At 32.8% G+C, this 20,126-nt stretch overlaps 2 protein-coding genes and 1 long non-coding RNA gene across 3 annotated transcripts; all 3 read left to right on the forward strand.

Annotated features, from left to right (window-relative positions):
* The first annotated feature begins 6,380 nt into the window (after positions 1-6,380).
* On the forward strand, positions 6,381-10,840 carry ATSPO22 (Tetratricopeptide repeat (TPR)-like superfamily protein). The gene is made up of 5 exons (XM_047320340.2): positions 6,381-7,758; positions 8,377-8,566; positions 8,649-8,681; positions 9,194-9,808; positions 9,962-10,840. Exons 1-5 carry the CDS (start codon positions 6,440-6,442, stop codon positions 10,583-10,585), a joined length of 2,781 nt encoding a protein of 926 aa, XP_047176296.2. The 5' UTR covers positions 6,381-6,439; the 3' UTR covers positions 10,586-10,840.
* A 1,972-nt stretch (positions 10,841-12,812) lies between these two features.
* Positions 12,813-15,755, forward strand: LOC124843552 (4-hydroxy-tetrahydrodipicolinate reductase 2, chloroplastic-like). The gene is made up of 8 exons (XM_047320328.2): positions 12,813-13,180; positions 13,369-13,606; positions 13,758-13,891; positions 14,047-14,121; positions 14,631-14,732; positions 15,067-15,176; positions 15,285-15,372; positions 15,482-15,755. The coding sequence occupies exons 1-8, from the start codon at positions 12,962-12,964 to the stop codon at positions 15,548-15,550; spliced, it is 1,035 nt and encodes a 344-aa protein (XP_047176284.1). The 5' UTR covers positions 12,813-12,961; the 3' UTR covers positions 15,551-15,755.
* Positions 15,756-16,003: 248 nt separating this feature from the next.
* Positions 16,004-17,053, forward strand: LOC148199180 (uncharacterized). The gene is made up of 2 exons (XR_015785590.1): positions 16,004-16,587; positions 16,733-17,053. It is a non-coding gene; the product is annotated as an uncharacterized LOC148199180 (long non-coding RNA).
* Positions 17,054-20,126: the final 3,073 nt, after the last annotated feature.

The raw sequence follows: 20,126 nt of genomic DNA on the forward strand, positions 1-20,126 counted from the left end.
AAATATTCAGCCTAAAAAATCATTTAAAACATATTTTTGTTCATTTATGTTAAAAACTATGTGAAATAATTTGTTTCATTTAAAAATATATATAAGAAAAACAGAAAAGAAAAAAAAAACTATTTCTTTTAGCTAAAATAATATATTATCATAACTTAAATAACATTAGTTATATTGTCCTATAATCCGCTATAAAAACCTGATATTTGATAGACGTGACACAATTATAACTCATTATCATATACTTTTACAAGTTAAATTATATTAAGAATTAAAAATATTAAATATTTATCCTCTACTTTCTTTCTAATAAGATAATGGATAAGGTATATGTAACTTTTTTTTTAATTTTAAAATAAAAAGTTGTCTAAATCAAACATAAAACTTATATATGTTTGATTTTAATATGAAATAAAATAAAATTCAACCTAAAACCAAATTTTAAATTTGTAATTTTACAGTATATTTTTCTATTAATATATTTATTCAATCTTATTCATCTTGCATTATGGTATCATGATAAATAATTTTATTATATATTAATTTATAGTAAGTAATATAATAATGTTTAAATAATTTATTTCAAAATTTAACTTCAATTGGTATCTAAATGTGATAGATGACGCTATATAGTTGGTTCTAAGAAAAAAAATATATATTTAGACATATAAAACGAAATAACTTTTTAATCACTTTTAAATTCTTTTATATCGGATAAGTTTTCATCACGCTAAAGAAATATGTGTTTGGGAAATATGATTTAAATACGATAATTTATTTTTACAGAAAAAATAAATATTATATGACAAAGTATGTTATTTGAGTAGAAATAGAAAAATTGAAATTCTTAAATTTTAAAAGAGTTGAAAAATTTTAAATTTTATGTGAAAAGAAAAAATTTAAAATTATTTTTATGTTTGTTAACTTTATTTAGCCACAAAAATAATTGAATATATCAATTAATATTTACCAACGAAAGTAAATTCATTGATAATTAATAATTATTAACAGATTTTTTAATAAAATTTGTGATTTAAATTACAACAAATATATTTGTTAATAATTATTCATTATCGACAAATTTATTAACGAATTCTATCGATTTAATTATAGGTATCGATTTAATTAATGGTGATAATGTTTGTCGGTAAGAACCTACGTGAAATTGATTATAAATTTGCGAAATTAGTTTTCCTCTTATCAATTTCATTGAAAGTCTCCTAGTTTTCCACACTTTTCTCTTCTTCTTTCAACTCCCTCGCAGCCTCCCAATTTTTCTCGTCTATATTCATTATTTTGACTCTCTCGCATCTTTTAGTTTCCCTCTTATCCATTTTCTCATAGAGTCTCATTCCTCCATTGAGAGCCTTGTTCCCTCACCCAGTCGCATAGCCTCCTTCACACAGCTAGCTTGAGCGTCTCCTTCCCTTATTCGTAGAGCCTCTTTCCCTCATTCATAACAGAGCCTCCTTTACATAGCCACCTTTAGTATGTCCCCTCCCTTATTGGTTGTCGTAGTTTTGTATTTGGTAAGTCTCTCGTTCTTCCATTTTGCGAATGAGTTATCTCGTGACCCTATTTTTTGGATTGCATTTCAAAATTATGTTTGGTTGTGTTCAATGATTTTAATATGTTTATTTTGATTAAAAATTGTTTGACTATCCATGTTCCCACTTTGAATGTGTATCTCTCGGCTTCTTCCTAAGTAGAACCATATGCTTACGAACCTTGTGGTTGTCTTCGTATTTTTGGGATGAACGGTCCATAGATTAGTTCTTGTGAAACCTTTGCTTATGTACAAGGAAAAGTGTTGCATTTTGTTGATTTGGTTTTGGTCATAATGTTAACAATAATAGTTTATTCATAAGGAACCAAGACAAAAGAGTTTGTAAGTATGCGTATTTACAGTAGTTTAATTAACTACTAGAAATCTCCCTTAATTTTCCTTTAATCAGCAATGTACAAGTGTATTTAATTGTATAGATTCATGTTGAGGTTGGTACATATAGTGTAGCTTCTTTTCCTCATTTCTAGTTTTGTGTCCTCATCATGGATATGTGCATGAGTTGGTTTGGTCGTTGACTTTCATTCCATCCTTCTTTTTATTTTGGCACCTAATTGTCCATTTTGAGAGGGATCCTTGAGTGTTTTTGTAGCCTCTAAAGTTGTTCTAGTAGCATTAGCATGGTTTAAAGTGTTGATCATTTTCTGGCTTGTTCCTACAACTTCCAACAAGGTTTTAGGTAGCACTAAAAGGATAATCAAAGGGTAAGTGTCTAGCCCTTGGGTTGCAATGTTTGGTCTGGCCAAAGTAACAGTAATTATGGTCATTTCTAGTGATAATTTTTAAGGGTTGTTTATGCAGTTTGAAGATCAAATTTAACTTTGATAAAATTATTCAGTGTGGTAGCAATTTAGGCTTATATTATAGTGTGAAATCGGTTCAGATTATAAAGGTGGCTTTAAGTTCAAAATGTACAGTTTATGACCATTTTGGTATGTGGTTAAGGAGGCTCATGATGTTTCTGACCTTGTGTGTGTTGACTATCAGATTTGAATGAATTTAAGATATCCATTTAAATTATATGTGTTGTCCATTTAAAATATATGGCCATTTAATTTGCTTGAATTTTTTACCACTTCTATATGTTGTTTAATGCGTTTGGCAAAACTATATATATATATATATATATATATATATATATATATATATATATAATGAGGACACAAGTTTGATTTACTGTTTCATGATTATTTCCAGGTTAGATTCATGTTTCTACATGAAATTTTAGTTTTAATTCTCATTTTTAAGTTCTTACCATTTAGTTAGTAGGTTTTGTAGTTGGTTTGTTTTAAAAACTTTGACATGTACCTTTCAGATTTTGGTTGTTATATAGCAACCAATAACCTAGAAAAACAAATAATTACAAGTCACTTTTTACTGCCTAGAACTAGTGAAATAGGAAACATATTGGTTTAATTAACTAAAGTACCTAAACCTAACACGTAGATAGTAGGTTTTCAAGTTAAACAACAAATTTTTCAAGTTAGGCCTTAGCTTTTTAATGCTATTAATGTATTATCCCTTTTTATTTAATTATATTTGTATTATGAACACAATTCTTCATTGAGAAGAATAAATTGTAGTAAAGTTATAAAGACTAGGGCTAACAATAACTAGTTTATCCTACTGGGAGTAACTAGTTAATGGGCTAACAGAACATGACCGAAGTTTCCAACAACCGTGAGTGAATGTACGACCATTGTTATAGTGGAAGCAGAGGTTTGAAGAAAATTTTTGTCAAAGGAGTTGAAGAGTTTGTTCGGACGGCTCGACAATATAAATATTATGCTTTTAATAAAAGGATTAGATGCATATGCATTAAGTGCAAATGTACAAGATTTTTGAAAGATTGAGTGGTCAAAGTTCACCTATACAAAAAAGGGTTCATGCCAAATTACAACATTTAGACATTTTATGGTGAAAAAATTTCCTCCATCTCAACTGCTTGTGAAAATTAGCAGCCGTCAGGTTCGAACACTTTTGTACAGACCTCTAAGATGGTTCAATTTATGCATATGCAAGAGATGGTCAATAATGTTCTTAGTCAAAACACACGTAGGTTTTACAATAAAGCAAGTGAGTCTGTATTTGAAGGGTCATCAGATTTGAAATTGTCTGTATGCATTAGACTTATGGCTTGTAAATTTAATTAAAACATTCCCAATCAAACATTGAATTTCATTTCAAGAATCTTTTTAGATCTGGCACCACCAAATAATTCATTGCCAAAGAATTGTTATGAAGCGAAGATATGTGTTTATAAGTTGGGATTAGAAGTCAAGAAGATTGATTGTTGTATGAATGACTATATGTTTTTTCATGACAATGATAGTACCAAAAATGCAAATTTTGTGGGCAACCTCGGTATCATACAATGCATGTAGATCGAAGGCAAAAAAAAACTGATTCCATTAAAGTTCATGTTCTACTTGCCGATAATTCCAAGATTACGAATAATGTTTGCTTCAATGTAAACAACAAAACACATGACATGACATGATAGTAACAAAACTCAATGAATGTTACGTCATCATTTTGATGGGGAAGTTTGGAAACACTTCAATCGAAAACATTTACCATTTGTCAATGATCCTCGTAATGTGCGACTTGGTTTATGTTCAGATGAATTTAATCCATACATTCAGGCATCCTCATCACCATATTCTTGTTGGCCTGTGATTGTCACTCCATACAATATTCCACCTTAGATGTGTATGACAAAACCTTACATGTTTTTAACATGTCTAATACCATGTTCATCCAATCCCAAGTCAATGATTAATGTTTATTTATAGCCTTTGATTGATAATTTGAAGAAGTTGTGAAGTGATAGTTTGACATATGATGTTTTAAGAACACAAAATTTCCTTATAAGGACAACTTTGATGTGGACTATTAATGACTTTCCTACATATGGCGTGTTATCCAGTTGGAGCACGCATGGTAGATTAGTTGTCACATTGCATGGAGCACACTAAGACATTCTTATTAAGTTATGGTTGGAAAAATTATTGGTTTGTCTGCCATTATAGGTTATTGCCCACAAATCACTCGTTTAGGAGAAATAAAAAGACATTTTACAAAAGGCAAATTGAAACGAACATGTTATTTCCTAGGCTTACCCCATCAAGTGACTCAAATTGATCTCACTAGGATACAAGGGTAAAGAGTATCATAATTAAAATAAAAGAAGTAATTTAGTTATTTTTTTTAAAAGACCAATTTTTGTTAATCTCTTAACTAAGACTAAAATTAATTTTTATATAACTGTTATATTAATATTTTTATTAAAATTAACAATTTTTATTGAATATTTTTATGTTTGCTTTTAAACTAATCCTAATTATATTATCAAATAGAGTTAGAGTTAGTTTAAAATTAAAAGATTTTTTTTTATATTCTAACCATATTTTTAACATCTATAAAAATTAAATCCTAATTTTTAAGTTAAACCTTATTTTAAACCAACTTTAATCTTGTTTTTTACAAGTAAAAGAAATCACACATAAATCTAATAATTATATTATAATAATATAATTATAATTGGTTTAAAAATAATTTCAGAAATATTTAATAAAAATGTAAATTTTAATAAAAATATCAATATAAAATTTATATAAAAATTAAATTTGCTATTAATTTAAAAACAAACAAATTAATTTCATTTAAAAAAATAAAAATAAAATAAATCAAAATATGAATATAAGACAACAACATATAACATACATTATTCACACTATATTAACTATTTAACTCTTGTTAGAAAAAATAACTAAATTAATAAAAATTAAAAAAATAAAAATAAAAGTAAAACTACATTAAAAAAACTGAAAAAAAAAACAAAACCAAAATACTATTTAAGCTTAATTATAAAATAGCAATAAAATATGATCGGGTCACGTAACACGCACCAAGACATTTAAGGAAATATCTAATAAAAACTTTTTCTAATATCTTTTTAAATGTTGAGTCAACATATAAGACAATATGATGAATTAAAAATAATTTACCTTGTGTGCATTATTTTAAATTTCTTATATGTTGATGTTTTGTAGTGCTTACTTAAAACATGCATATTTGATTAGATAATTTTAGCTTATAAATGAATCTTCTATCTTAATCATACAACATATGGAATAATCTATTATATGTGTATGTTAAATGAATTTTACATACAAACTACATTGAATGAATCACAATTAATTTTACTAAGCTATGCTTTCAACCAATGTGATATAGTTCCCTAATCATTAATTAATATAATTGATTATCTTATAATTTGATAAAATGGTCAATATATAAATAATCCATTATCTTAATAAAATAATAAATAGAATAAATCAATTTTGTATTTTGAGATTATGTTGTATTATTTAAACATTGTAACAACATTTTTTTAGTAAAACATAACATCCTATCAATACACATTAAAACAATAAATTAAATTAAGCATATGTGTCTATTTCATTCATTTTTTCAAAATTAAACAAAGATGATATATATATGATAGCATATACAATTTATTGAAATTTGGTTTCAGGCACTCAAGTGATTGTTTGATTTAAAATGCAAAGTAAAACTGAAATCTCTAAAAACTCCATCCTTGAAAATAAATGTTTTCATTATTTGTAAAACAGTAGCATTTTAGTTTCTACATGCTATTACTGTATGTATTAAGTTTTTCTATATTATGACTAGTTAAAAATTAATTTAAAAAATATATTTTAATAAATTTAGCGTCCATTGATATTCTATTAAATAAAAAATGTTGCCTATGTAGTGCAATTTCAAAATGAAAGTTAAATTTCACGAAAAAAGAAAACAACGAAAGGCAAAACTGAAAAACCAGCCTTTCAAATTTGCCCGCCAAAAAAAATGAGAATTGCAGAGATATCCTCGCCGGAGCTCCGTCCACTTCAGCGAGACACAGAGGCTAACAACCGTAGCCTCTCCCACATCGAAGCAATCGTCAAGCAACTCGAAACGCTCACCGCCCATAAACCACCTCCGGAAACTACCACCTCGGATCTCCGACAATGTCTGACTCAGCTAAGTCAACTCGCTCCGTTTCCGAATTCGTTGAAGCTTCAGATCTGGAAGCTCAGTTACCGCCTCTGGAACGCATGCGTCGACATTTCCAACACCACCGCCATCCGCTCCTCATCCTCCGCCACCACCGAAAGTCAAGCCGAACTCCGACACATCGCCGCTGACCTTCTCTCTATAGCCGGAGAAGTCGCCGGCGTTCCATCTCCGGCGATAAAATCGGCGTCGTTCTACCACAAGACCGGTCTGATATGGCACAACCTTCGGAAATTTGATCTCGCGGCGAAGTGCTTCGAGCGCGCCACTGATCTGGTTTCGAAGCTTGACATCAATTCAATCGTCGACGCTGGAGAGAGAAAACTGTTGCTGGATCTGAACCTGGCACGGTCCCGAACAGCGTGGGAGGTTCAGGACCCAAGCTTGTCGGTGGCGCTGCTTAACCGGAGCAAGAGCTTCCTCTTCGGTTCGTGCGACCACTACGCGGATCTCGCGAAGCAGTTCATGGCGTTCGGGAAACGCGTGCTGTCGAACAGCGGCGCGGACGCGAGTCGCGAGGCGCTGAAGCTGATGAACGAGGCGTTGGAGACTTGTGAGAAGGGATTCGATACAGCGCGAACACGGGAAGAGAAGGTGGAGATCCGAGGGTTGAGGTGGAAGGCACTTAGGTTTATTGCTGCGATTCATTTGCAAAAAGAGGAATATGAGAGCGTGATAAAGTGTGTGAAGGTTTTGAGAGACTCGGCTGATGGCGGTGATGAGCATCCGAGTCTTTCGGTGTTGGCGATGAAGGCGTGGTTAGGGTTGGGGAGGCATGGTGAGGCGGAGAGGGAGTTGCGGGGTATGGTGATTGACAGAGGGATTCCGGAGGGAGTTTGGGTTTCGGCAGTGGAGGCGTATTTTGTGGCGGCGGGGACAGCTGGGGCGGAGACGGCGAAGGGGGTGTTCTTGGGGCTGTTGGGAAGGTGTCATGTTAGTGCTGGGGCGGCGGTGAGGGTGGCGCATAGGGTGGCGGGTGGTGGCGGGGAAGGGGGGAGAGTGAGGGCTAAGGTTGTTGCCGAACTTGTGTCTGATGAGAGGGTGGTGGCCCTCTTTGCAGGACAGGATGCTGCTAAGGATAGGGTGGCAATGCATGCTGTTCTGTGGAATTGGTATAGCTTCTGGAACCTTTCATTCCTAATCTGCTTTGAATACTTAAGTTTGTGAATTTTGCAATGTGGCACCGTGGGGTGTGCAAACTTCAAACTTAGAGCAGTTTGGCTGTGCTATCTTTCTGTTTTATCTTCTAAAATGTATTCTCAAGAAAATATATAGTGAGCGTGGTTGAATATAATGGAATAGAAGTTATTGTTGGTGGTCAAATTGCCAACTAAGTGCCATAGCTTTCGAGGTTGATCTTATGTTAAAGGACATAATAGACACCATGGCATTGGAGATTAGTAGTTGTTGGTTAATTACGGTTTGAATTTTTGTTGGAAGAGGTGGCCCCGTTTCATGCTTGATTGCACTTCAAGCAAGATTGCCTTTAATGTTGAGTTCCTATAGCAAACTCAAAATAGGAACATAAGCAAGTTGTTATACTTTGATTCTTAGATATGATATTTCATGGCTTGATTATTATTGACTTTACCTTGGTAAATAATAAAATGTACACGCTGAGGGATTTACCGTTTGCCTGATCCAGATTTGCGTTCCGTAATGTTTTGCAATAACTAGGAAGTTCTCTCCAAATGAACCTACTGATCTCCGTATTTTAATGTGACCTACAGTGGTGCCGATAGCTTTCAATCAAAAGATTATGAGACCAGTGCGGAACTCTTTGAAAAATCAATGCTGTATATTGCACATGATACAGAGAACAGAATACTTCGAGCAAAGGGCTATAGAGTTCTGTGTCTCTGCCACCTTGGTCTCCTGCAGCTAGATCGTGCCCAAGAATACATCAATGAGGCTGGAAAGGTATTGTTATTGACAGTTTTGAATTTGTTGCATTAATTTTCAGTCAATATGAAATATTATCGGCGTTTTTCTATCTCTGCAGCTTGAGCCTAACGTTGTCTCTGCTTTTCTTAAGGTACACTTTCTTCTAACCGAGAATGTGTTGGTGCTTCAGTATCGCATGTATATAAAGCAGCAGATAAATTTATAAGGCTATCCTATGCTTGAGTTCACGTTGAGCTATCCAAAATCACATTGAAATATGATTAATAATCGTTTGTTGGTGCTTGCGTATATGCATACATCATAGAATGCACAAATTTATAATGCTATCCTACACGTTTGGATTTATTTTAAATAATAAAAAAACATTTTAAAATATCAGCTAAAATAATATTGGATGAATTGATAAAATTGAATTTGAGTTAAAAAATCTTAACTAACTTCTTGTCTTGTTTTACTGTGAAGTTTGAATTAGCATAATATATTTAATTCAAGATCTATTTTAATTAAAATTTATTTTGCAAACATGTAATGCTTTAAGCTTGTTGCAACTAACCCCACTTGCATCTCATTAGGATGATAGAAACACTTTTGCAACAGGAATGACATGCGAACTTACATTGACATTTATTTGTTTTAACCCAGTTCAAAATTTATCTCCAAAAGAATGACCACAAAGGTGCTATTGATCAAATAGAAGCCATGACAACATGCCTTGACTTTCAACCCGATTTTCTCTCACTTTCAGCGCATGAAGCTGTTGCATGTCATGCTCTACCTGTTGCTGTTGCCTCTCTATCAAGTATGCTAAACTTCTACGCATCGGGAAAGTCCATGCCCACTGCCGAAGTAACAGTTGTGCGCACCTTGCTGACAGTCCTCTCTCAAGAACCAGGTAACGAACAGCAAGTTGTCAAATTCTTAAAACATGCCTATACTCGAGCATCAGAGATTGGTCCCGATTTCTTCTTTGGGAAAGAGGAGGTTGGCAGACGGGAGCGGAATTGGTTTGCTGTGACTTCATGGAACTACGGTACAAAAGCGGGGCAGGATAAGAATTATGAATTATCAGCTGAGTTCTTAAAACTGGCATCAGATTATTATGCACTAATCGACGGGTCGGATGACAGCAATGTCATGGTTTGCAAATCATTAGTGCTTTCTGTATCATCAATGATAGCTTTAGAGTTTGAAAGGAAGACTTCAATGTCAGAAACTGAAGTCAAGCAAGCTTTACACTTGCTAGATAGAGCAGGGCAGGTATGAAAATGTAGCACCACATTCATTTTGCTATATGCATTTCTCTTTTAGATTGACATGATGCATAATGTGCTATCAAAGTAATTTTTTAGATTATATTTTAGTTTTCAATGCCCTTGAGCATTTTCTTGCTTCCATATTGTGTGGATGCAGATGCTAAAATCAAATTCGGCCAGGAACTCAGTTGACAATGACCAAATTAGTACCATTGAGCCTGAACTTCTTTTCATATACACTTTCTGTGCTTATGATATACAAGGCAGGCTGAATGACCCAGGGTCGCAATTTCTCAACGTGAGAAACTTTGCCAGTTCAAAGGCTTGCAAACCCTACCACCTCCTCCAAATTGGTCTCTCTGCCTCACAGGCAGCACGGTTGAATCACGAAGTAGCATCCTTTGCTCTAAATGAATGCCTCTCATCTTTCCTAGCATCGCCAGTTCCAGATTACCAAAATGTTGCTCTTGTGATGCGCAAGCTTATATCCATGGCTAGCGTTTACAAGGGTGACACTGATGATGATCTTGTGTATGGCATGTACAGGCAAGCCTATAGAATAATGGTTGGCTTAAAGGAAGATGAATATCCAATTGAAGAAGGAAAGTGGCTTGCCATGACTTCATGGAACCGAGCAGCAGTGCCAGTGAAGTTGGGCCAGATTGAAGAAGGGAAGAAATGGATGACTGTCGGCTTGGACATTGCAAAGCATGTTCCAGGCATGGAAGCTTACAGAGCATGCATGGAAGAAGTCCTAGGTAATTTGAAGAAAGAACCTTGATATACAGGAATCTCAAATACAGTTTCTAGAAGTACAGAACTCAGATCTTGTACAGGAAAGAAGTTCAGAAAAGTGTATATTGTAGAAAACATCTGGTGTTGAATTTTGTTTTGGTAATTTTCTGTAAATTTTATAAGAGCAGGTTTCCACTACTTCTATTATTCTGTAAAACAAAGCTACTCCCACTCTAATCTTGGGGTTTTCTTTTCTGGTTTCCATATTATTGAACTTCTGTATCTGTGTTTAAATGATGAGTCAAAAGAGTGGAATTTCTAGATCCAAATAGGTGCTTTATAGTTTATATGATTTAGATACACGTCAGTTATTCTTCATCTTAGTAGCTATTAATTTTCATTAATATTAACAATGTTTTTTTCTTTTGTTTTTCATGTGAAATATGATTTCTTTTCTTAATATCAATAAATTATTTTCAATTAAATTTGCTGGTATTCTTTTGATTAAAATATAATTCAAAATTGTTTCTCAATTAATATTTACATGATTATTTTTTTATATCAGACTTTCTATAAAGGTCAATGGATAATTTCTCAAAATTTTTGTATTAGACTTTTTATCAAGGTCAATAAAACATTTTTTAAATGGATAAAGTCAAAATTGATTAGATATATGTAAATATAAAATAAATTATTTCTTATTTGATATTTATAAGTACTTTCTTCACTTATGTTGATGTAAATTTTTTTATGTTGTTTTTAAATTTTAAGATGAATTTGAGAGAGTGAATTTGAAGGAAAAAGTAAGTGAAGTTGAGATTATTTAAATTAAGAAAAAAATGATGAGAAATTAATAGATTTGTGGTGAAAGTTTATAAAAGTTAGTGATTGAAATTTGGTAAATTAAAAAAAAAAATTAATTGATAAAAGTAAAATATTATATTTTGTTTTGATCATAAAATAACGTAAAAGTAAAATATAATTAATATTGATTATATTTAAATGAGATGTGAGTAGTTGTTAATAATAATAATAATATTATTATTATTATTATTATTATTAGTATAATAATAATAATTATGATTTATTTTATTATTTATTAATATTTTATAATTACAAATATTATTCAGATTTATTATGAGTGTTATTATTATAAAATTATGTTTGTATGATGAAACGTAACTTTGTATATAAAAATAAAAATTAAGAATGTATATTAAAATAAAATTATCCTGATTTATATTAATTTGTAATTCAAAATTTTAATTATAATAAATGTAACGTTGCTAATAAATAACCACTAATGTTGTGGTGAATCGATTATGGAGGTTGGAGGTGTAATGTGAATTGATAAAGGGAATTGATTTTGTGGTTGTGATAAGAGAGGGAAATCGATTTGCTTGTGTATTTTGGAAGAATGTTTCACTGTGAGAGAATCAATTCTCTCGTTCCTAAAATCGATTAATCGATTCCCACACTTCATTTTCATCATTTATCACCTTCTTAACCTCTCTCTAAGCCAAACTAAACTACAAAGCCATCATCATTTACCTCCATAAATACGTTAAAATCATAGGGAGAAAAAAAAAAAGTAATACGTGACTTTCCCTCTAATTCTTCTCACTTCAGGGAGTGTCGTATGATGAATCTGCACTCTCTCTTCCATCGTATAAACAATTCCTTCCCCGATCCAAACACAATGGAAGTCGATATCAATTATATTTCATCACTTAAAGTATATGGTAATTACTTTTTCTTGACATTTTGTTCATTTGTAGAATGAAATAGTAATTCTTATATTTAGTGATGATTTATAATGTAACAAATTTTCTTATTTAAATAAGATATGTAAAAACAAAAAATGAAATAAAAGCAAAAAATATAATAAATTTATTATTATTATTATTATAATGTTTACAGGGAATTTTTTTTTCTAAAACATATTTTATGTATTATGAAAATCTCTTTTTCAAGCACATTTCATATAAGAATATTTCAGAAAAATCATTTAGAAACATTATATGTTACAACCTTTCAAAAGGTTTATTTTTGAAATCACATTCGAAAAACACTTATTTTAAAATGTAATTTATACTTTCCAAAATTCTTGTTTTGAAAATATTGTTTTAGAAATTCCAATAACTTTCTAGAACATATAATCCAACAATTATTTTAGTGATGATAAGATGACCTTTATGAAAATTCTAAGAAGGTTCACAATGAAAGTGTGGGGTTGCATGAAGTAAAAGCCTTCTTAACTTCTCAGATGTTTTTATTTTACTCATCATTCACCTCCCTCAACAATGGTGGACAAATGAGAAAAACTCTGTAAAACCTAACCAGGATCGTTTCTCAGAAAGCGCAGGAAAAAGTGAAAACCTAAATTCCCAAATTGAGCTCAGGTTCTCACTCTTCGTCTTCAATGGCAACATCTATTCTGAAAACTACACCCAACGTGTTTCAAAGACACCAAAATCCTCTCGCATTCGTCGCCAATAGCATAAGTGCGAGAACAAGTGTTCCTATTTCTCAAAAGAGGAGATCTCGTTCTTTCGCTCTAGTGTCGATGTCAGCCACACCCGTTGAAACTTCTCTAGTAAAGTCTCCACCTTCGTCCCAAAACACGGGTATTCCGATTATGGTAATTCACTATGACGACTTTTGCAATTTGCATTGCTTTATTAAGTTACTGATTCTCCAGTTTAAAACAATCGGGATGAGGATATATTTTATCTATTGTAATTGGACGCGGATAAGTTTATCTGAACTGGGGTTAGTTGCAAAACACAGTGGAATTAGCTTACACGCACTTAATTCAATTTTGTTTAGGTTAATGCATGTACTGGAAAAATGGGAAAGGCCGTGATTAATGCAGGGGAAGCTGCTGGACTGAATGTTGTTCCTGTGTCATTTGGGTGTGACGAGGAGTCTGGACAGACTTTTGAGATAGGTGGAAAGGAGTTTTTGGTGCATGGTCCTTCTGACAGGGAGAGTGCTCTTGTATCTGCCCTTGAAAGATATCCAAATTTGATTGTTGTGGACTATACTGTACCTAATGCGGTTAATGGTATGTAATTGTATCTTGAAGCATATTTATAATTGGAGTGAAATGGATAACATTAATGTGGATTGTTTGTGATTTTATGATCTATGATTGGGAATGTTTTACGAAGATTGTAATAGTATTGGAGCTATTTTTAATACATTTTCATATGAAGGCAATGCTGAGCTATACTGTAAGGTTGGAGTGCCCTTCGTGATGGGAACCACCGGTGGAGATCGGGACTTGTTGCATAAGACTGTTGAAGACTCAAAGAATTATGCAGTGATATCCCCGCAAATGGGAAAGCAGGTGTGTGTGTATGTGTATATATATATATATATATATGTGTGTGTGTGTGTGTGTGTGTGTATACGTATTATAAGGAGAGAACCTTGATCGAACTTCCATGTCTTTAACAGTCATGTATTTTGTCATCCTTATGTTGCTATATTTGTTCCCTTTAGGTTGTTGCTTTTCTTGCAGCTATGGAAATTATGGCAGAGCAATTTCCTGGAGCCTTCTCAGGGTATTCCTTACAGGTAACACTTGCATTGACATTTTGGGGTTTGGAAAGGCTTGGTTCGGAACACTTAGATACCCCTGTTCACCATGTTTGAATTGTCTCTGTTCAGCCTAACGTGGAAGTACAAAAATATTATTATTTTGGGGGGAGGGGGCATTCATGGTTTTCCTCCACGTGTATCTTTCTATTCTGTTTTTAGTGAAACTAAATCACTAACGTCACCAAAAGAGGTTCAAATAGTCATATTGTACAAATAAAATGGCAATGCTTTTAAAATAATTAAAACTTGAAATGACTGTGCTGCAACTAAATTAGGTGCTTAAACTGCTAATTAGTAGAACTGGTAATGCTTGTTCTAGAGAGTATTGTGCTGCTGTCTGCAATTGGAAAGAGAGTTACAGTAAAGTTGAAGTTACAATCATCTGTATTGATGATACAAAAGTATTCAAACAGATTTATCTCTGAACAAAAGTTGGTATATCACATTCTAAGTTTAAAATCTGATGCAATCGTCAAAAATTGTAGGTACTGGAGTCCCATCAAGCAAGCAAAGTTGATGCATCTGGAACTGCGAAGGCTGTAATTTCTTGCTTCAACAAACTGGGGGTGTCTTTTGATATGGATCAGGTATGTTAGGTGAAATTGCATGGTTCGTCCCTGTATAGCCATGTATACTCTTTACTATAGATAAACTCCTTTCTGGCTGAACTGTATGCGTCTCTGTGTGGTTTGAGTTTAGTAGACTAACATGTATCTTGGTATTACCGGTGTAGTTCAATGGGAATTTTTTCTAGTTTCTAATCACTTTCTACTTGTCAGTGAATTTCCATTTCTAAGTTGTCTTATTACGTGAACTCTCAGTTATATTGCCAACAAGTTGCCTATTGTGATCTTCATATTATAGGAACTACAAATTCTTATTGGATTTTTTTTCTTTCCTTTCGTGAATGAATATCTTTAGATAAAACTGATCAGGGATCCCAGGCAACAACTTGAAATGGTTGGAGTCCCAGAGGAGCATTTGTCTGGTCATGCATTTCATATGTATCATTTGACATCACCAGATGACACGTATGGATTAATATTTTCACTTTCCTTTATTATATGTTTTGACATATTTCTACTTGTCACTAACTACTTATCCTTCTTATATTATGTTCCTTTAAAACATTGTTGCAGGGTTTCTTTTGAATTCCAACATAATGTTTGTGGTAGATCAATATATGCAGAAGGCACTGTGGATGCTGTATTGTTTCTCGCTAAGAAGGTACTTATATTTCCTTGATGAGTTAAAACAATTTTAACTACCAACAGTTGTTCTTTCTTTAACCATTCTCTGTATACGATCCTTTATTGGGTTACTTGATGTAATGCAGATTGAAGCAAAGGACGAGAAGAGATTGTATAATATGATCGATGTCTTGCGAGAGGGTAATATGCGATGAAATTTTCATTGAATCTGAAGCAGGAGTCAGCTGTAGAACTTATAATAAACAAGATTTCGCATGTTGGTTTTTGGGCCAAGCAATTTTCCGAGTTCGTTTTTGTTAAGCTTACACAAGGTTAGTGTATGTATTATTTATGAATCAATGAAGACTGTGTAAAGCACTCTTATGGGATCAATTTCAACATTTTTGTTTCCTTTTATCATTTCTTTTCTTGAAATTCATGTCTCATCTTTGTTGGTCGACAAATATATCTATATTTATATTGGTTATTTACTCTTTTCAAATATTAGCTATATATTTTTTATATAAAATAAAAATTGCAGCTAAAAAATTATATTATTATTTTTTTTCAATGTCAAATATGAAGAAATTTACAAAATAAAAATATTAAATAATAATTAGATAAAATTAAATAATTATATAAAAGGATAAAAGCAATTAGATATATTGTAAAAATAACTTAGTTTAGTAAAATGATTTATATTTTTAATAAATTAAATATAATTTAATAATTTAAAATAAGTATAAATACGAGAATAACTATAAGTATTACCACACGTATGAAGAAATATGTAATATGCATGTAAAGATTTAACGTGAAAATCAAGACAGGTTAAAAAAATAAGCGTGGATAGAGTTTATTTGCCGTGACGTTCTAAAACCATTATTTCTTTTTTGTGAAGAAAATATTAGAAATGTAGAACGTTCCACGTAGGCTTTCCCCAAATCATTCAAACGACATTTACAGTAGCCAAATATAATTATGAGGCATTATCCCTCGGACCGCGCGATAGGTTCACAACATAATTTTAACAATAATTCGAGTATATGTGTCAAAAGACTATTGAGTTAATGAATTTCGCTTCTAAAAATACCTTTCTCATTTTTGTTTTCATTCTTTCTTAACTGTGCATTTTGGTTTTCATTTTGTTTGTACTTTCTCTCCTTTCTCTCTCATGAAGCAAGCTTCGTTTTCTCCAGTGAGACAATCTGGTGAGACTCCGGTGAAGCAATGGGAAGCTCCGGTAAAAAAAGTATTTTCTTTTCCCTTTTCATTTTCCGTTTCTCATTTTCCATTTACCCTTTTTTCCTTTCCCCTTACTCCATTTTCATTTGTTTTGGATGTACCTATCTCCATTTTGAGTTCGGCAGTTGGTTATTGTTTTATTTTTCATGCAGTTGAATGTGCGTCATTTATTCAAAACCAAATTTGGTGGAAGTATCCCTTATGAAGCAGCCAACATCAACACTATCTTTGAAGGCGAGGGAGGCATTCCCATGAACCAGAACAATATGTCCACGCGAATGAAGGAAGCTGGACGCAGACATTTCAAGAGTCGTGCACTAAGAACTTTGTACAAAGGAACTGGTCTGAAACAATAATGATGTTTATATTCAATGTTTATTAAGAATAGAAGAAGATTTTTGAACATTTTGTAGATGTAAATTGATTGTAAGTAATATTGACAATTATAATAAATATGGAGAAATTGATTTGAATTGATGATTATGATAATTTGTGCAAATAATTGTTGAAGTAATTGATAAGCGATTTTAATCATCAATTGTGTTGTTTATTGCATAGAGAAGATCATAGTACATTGCACTTAAAAGGAAAGAGTCCATATGAGTGTTTGGACGAACGTAGGTGAAGTCCCTCACCATTGTTGTGTCCTTAAGGGTGCCTTTTTAAAATTTTCTTAATAGATGAAACTTCTTGGTCATGTTTCTTGTTGCCCACTTCATTGTGGATGAAAAACCCAATTTGAGTGTTTTCAGCATGTAGGTGAAGTCCTACCGCATTTTAGCCAACACATGTCGTGGTAATCGATTACGCTGTCCCAAAAACAACGTTTTTCTAAGCTTCCCAAACAAGTTTACTTTCAAGTTATTGTCTCATGTTTCTTATATAATTCTAATTTATTTTATTTCTTTATAAAATGTCCATAATTCAAGGTAAAATAGTAGTATAATTAAGGTGTTATATGATTCTACTAGCACAAGCCAAACACTTATATGGACTTCACCTACCTTGGTTTAAACACCTATATGAACTATTTTGTCCATAATTGAGTGGGGTAAATTGTGTTTTGATGCACTTGACATCATCAATGATCAACAATCTCCCGGTAATTGGGGGATGCTAGCTTTACCGACACAAAGCAAATAGTTGGATATTGCATTCTTCTAGACGTATATATTTATTTTAGAAATTTGTTTTGATATATTTTGGGAATGTATAACATAATTTAACTAATGTTTTTGTAGAGTTGGATCTATAAGCACCTTCCTAACATGGGAAGGGGGCAAATGTTGGACAACTACAACGAAAGCGATCCTTAGACTTCGCGATTCATACCTCTTACACATGATTGGGGTCTTATGGAGGGGAGGTCATATCTAGATGGGCTGACGTATGATGCGGTCATCCGGTGCCCATACATTTCACACATGCCTATTCCCCATTCATTGCAATTTGTATGTTTTTCGGGTGGATCCGACACAGTGACATGCTTCATCGACATTTGCCTGAATGTGTGTTGAGATAGTTTGGTTTTCAGCAGATCATACCACGACCACCAGAAAGTCTTCCAATGCCAGACATTTAAGCCATGGATTTGTGTTGGATGCGATATGTTGAGCATGTTATAGCTGGTGTCGTTGAAGTAGATGATCCATCTGCATGTGTTGTGGGATACCAACTGTGGTTTATGAGGGTATCCCATCCATACATCATTCCAACCCTTGCAATGACCTACCTAGTCTCGCCTCGCGACTACGGCGACACATCCCTGATGAGGTCCCAATGCCAGTTCGTTGTAGGTCTTCATCCAATTTCGACATGTTGTATGCAATCAAACTAATTATTTTTGTCTTAGATGATATTTACGATGGTTTATTTATGTTGTTTGTTACCGTTATTTCAGGGTTCCATAAGGCGAGTTGTCAGGATCTTGTAGAACATAATATTGTCTGAAGACATCCCAGATGATATAATAGCTTGGGTCAGAATGAAATATGAAAGAGGAGGCGCAAGGAAGAATGAAATAAGGAGATGGAGAATGAAATATGAAGGGAAACAAGAGAGAAGGAGGCACAGAAGGGGTGTAGAGTTTGTGAAATTTTTAAATTTGAAAGAAGATAATCTTAGTCAAAGATTCTTATTCTTCTCTATAAGAGAAACATAAGGGTAAACATGGACAACACCTTGTATACGTGTATGTAAAGTTCTGGAATGGTAAAAAAATTATGCAAAACTAAGTTAATAGAAAAGCTACTCAACTCTAATGAATGAACATGTTAAAACAATTTGGAATATCTCAATTGACAAAGAAAAAGGTAACTCATAAGAAATTGTGTTTATTATAATTGACTAATTTAAATTAGTTAAAAATTTAAACCTGATATTTTTTAAAATTAGTTAAAAGTTGGTTGTGAAGTTCGTTCCCTTCAAATTAATGTAAATATGTGTTAGGGCTTATTGGTTTGGTTTCAGATATTCTTAACTGTTATCTGCATTCTTAAAATCATTATATGCATTTATCCCTTTATAAGGAAAAGACTTAATATTATATCACACCATCATTACTTTGTTAGTATCGTTATTATTATTACTGCCATAAAGTAAGAAGAAAAGATAAAATACAACGAAAAACTTTTTCTAAAACATATTTTATCACTATAAGAAAATTGATATTATTAAGGGCCAAAATCTGTTAGTAATGCATAAAATCCTTCGATAAATTAAAATTATTGACGGTTTATCAACAGTCAAGAATTCGTCAATAAAAGAATTGTCGGTAAATTTTATTGACAAATTTTTTTGATATGTTGGGAATTACAGAAGGAAAAATTGTTGGTAAGTCCATTGATAATTATCGATGGAAAAATTTGTCGATAAATCTATCGATAAAATCTTTTGGTAATTACCTACAGAACAATTTGTTGGTAATTACCGACAGAAAAATCCATCGATAATTACCGATAGAAAAATTCATCGGTAAATAACGCAAACTGATTCATCTTCTTCCTTGCTCTCCTTCTTCTTTCTTTTAATTTTATCCAAGGTCGATATTCTTGTTTTTTTTTTCTCGAATCAAAATCCCTAGCATTTGGGGTCCAACTCGAGCAAGGGGCATTCTTCCTCTTCTCAGTTGAAGGTTTGGTTCTATAGGAAGCCCTCATATTCTTCCTTTCTCTTCTCTTTTCTCACTCTCTATGCGAGGAGTGGAGATGACACTCCTCGTTCCTCCTTATTCACAAGAAGGAGGGACTAGGTTTGGAGCGACACCTCAACAACATGAAGATCTTTGTTTGTGGGTGTCCTCACAACATTGGGATTTTAGAGTCTTCTCCTTTAAAGCAACTTGCAATGATGAACGTGAGCTCAAATCTGACAACGCCTGAGTGCGAAATGTCACAACGACTGGCAAAGAGTTGCAAGGAGTTACCGGGTGTGTCGTGTTTCAAGATTAAGTGCGTTGCTGATTTCTATTGTTGCTGATATGTAGGAGAAGAAGGAAACTGCTGTCTCGCACAAAATGAAGAAGACATAGGAGAGAGAAAATAAATA

Source organism: Vigna umbellata, chromosome 4 (genome assembly GCF_029865625.1).
Source record: "Vigna umbellata cultivar VRB3 chromosome 4, Vumbellata_1.0, whole genome shotgun sequence".
In the NCBI taxonomy this organism is placed as follows: Eukaryota; Viridiplantae; Streptophyta; class Magnoliopsida; order Fabales; family Fabaceae; genus Vigna; species Vigna umbellata.

What these genes read in the sequence shown, in the direction of transcription:
- LOC124843552 (XM_047320328.2), top strand. Translation starts at nt 12,962, where the DNA reads ATGGCAACATCTATTCTGAAAACTACACCCAACGTGTTTCAAAGACAC. An exon ending in ACACGGGTATTCCGATTATG is followed by an intron (nt 13,181 to 13,368) that starts GTAATTCACTAT and finishes AATTTTGTTTAG; the next exon opens with GTTAATGCATGTACTGGAAA. An exon ending in CCCCGCAAATGGGAAAGCAG is followed by an intron (nt 13,892 to 14,046) that starts GTGTGTGTGTAT and finishes TGTTCCCTTTAG; the next exon opens with GTTGTTGCTTTTCTTGCAGC.
- ATSPO22 (XM_047320340.2), top strand. Translation starts at nt 6,440, where the DNA reads ATGAGAATTGCAGAGATATCCTCGCCGGAGCTCCGTCCACTTCAGCGA. An exon ending in CATGCTGTTCTGTGGAATTG is followed by an intron (nt 7,759 to 8,376) that starts GTATAGCTTCTG and finishes TGTGACCTACAG; the next exon opens with TGGTGCCGATAGCTTTCAAT. An exon ending in TGCTAGATAGAGCAGGGCAG is followed by an intron (nt 9,809 to 9,961) that starts GTATGAAAATGT and finishes GTGTGGATGCAG; the next exon opens with ATGCTAAAATCAAATTCGGC.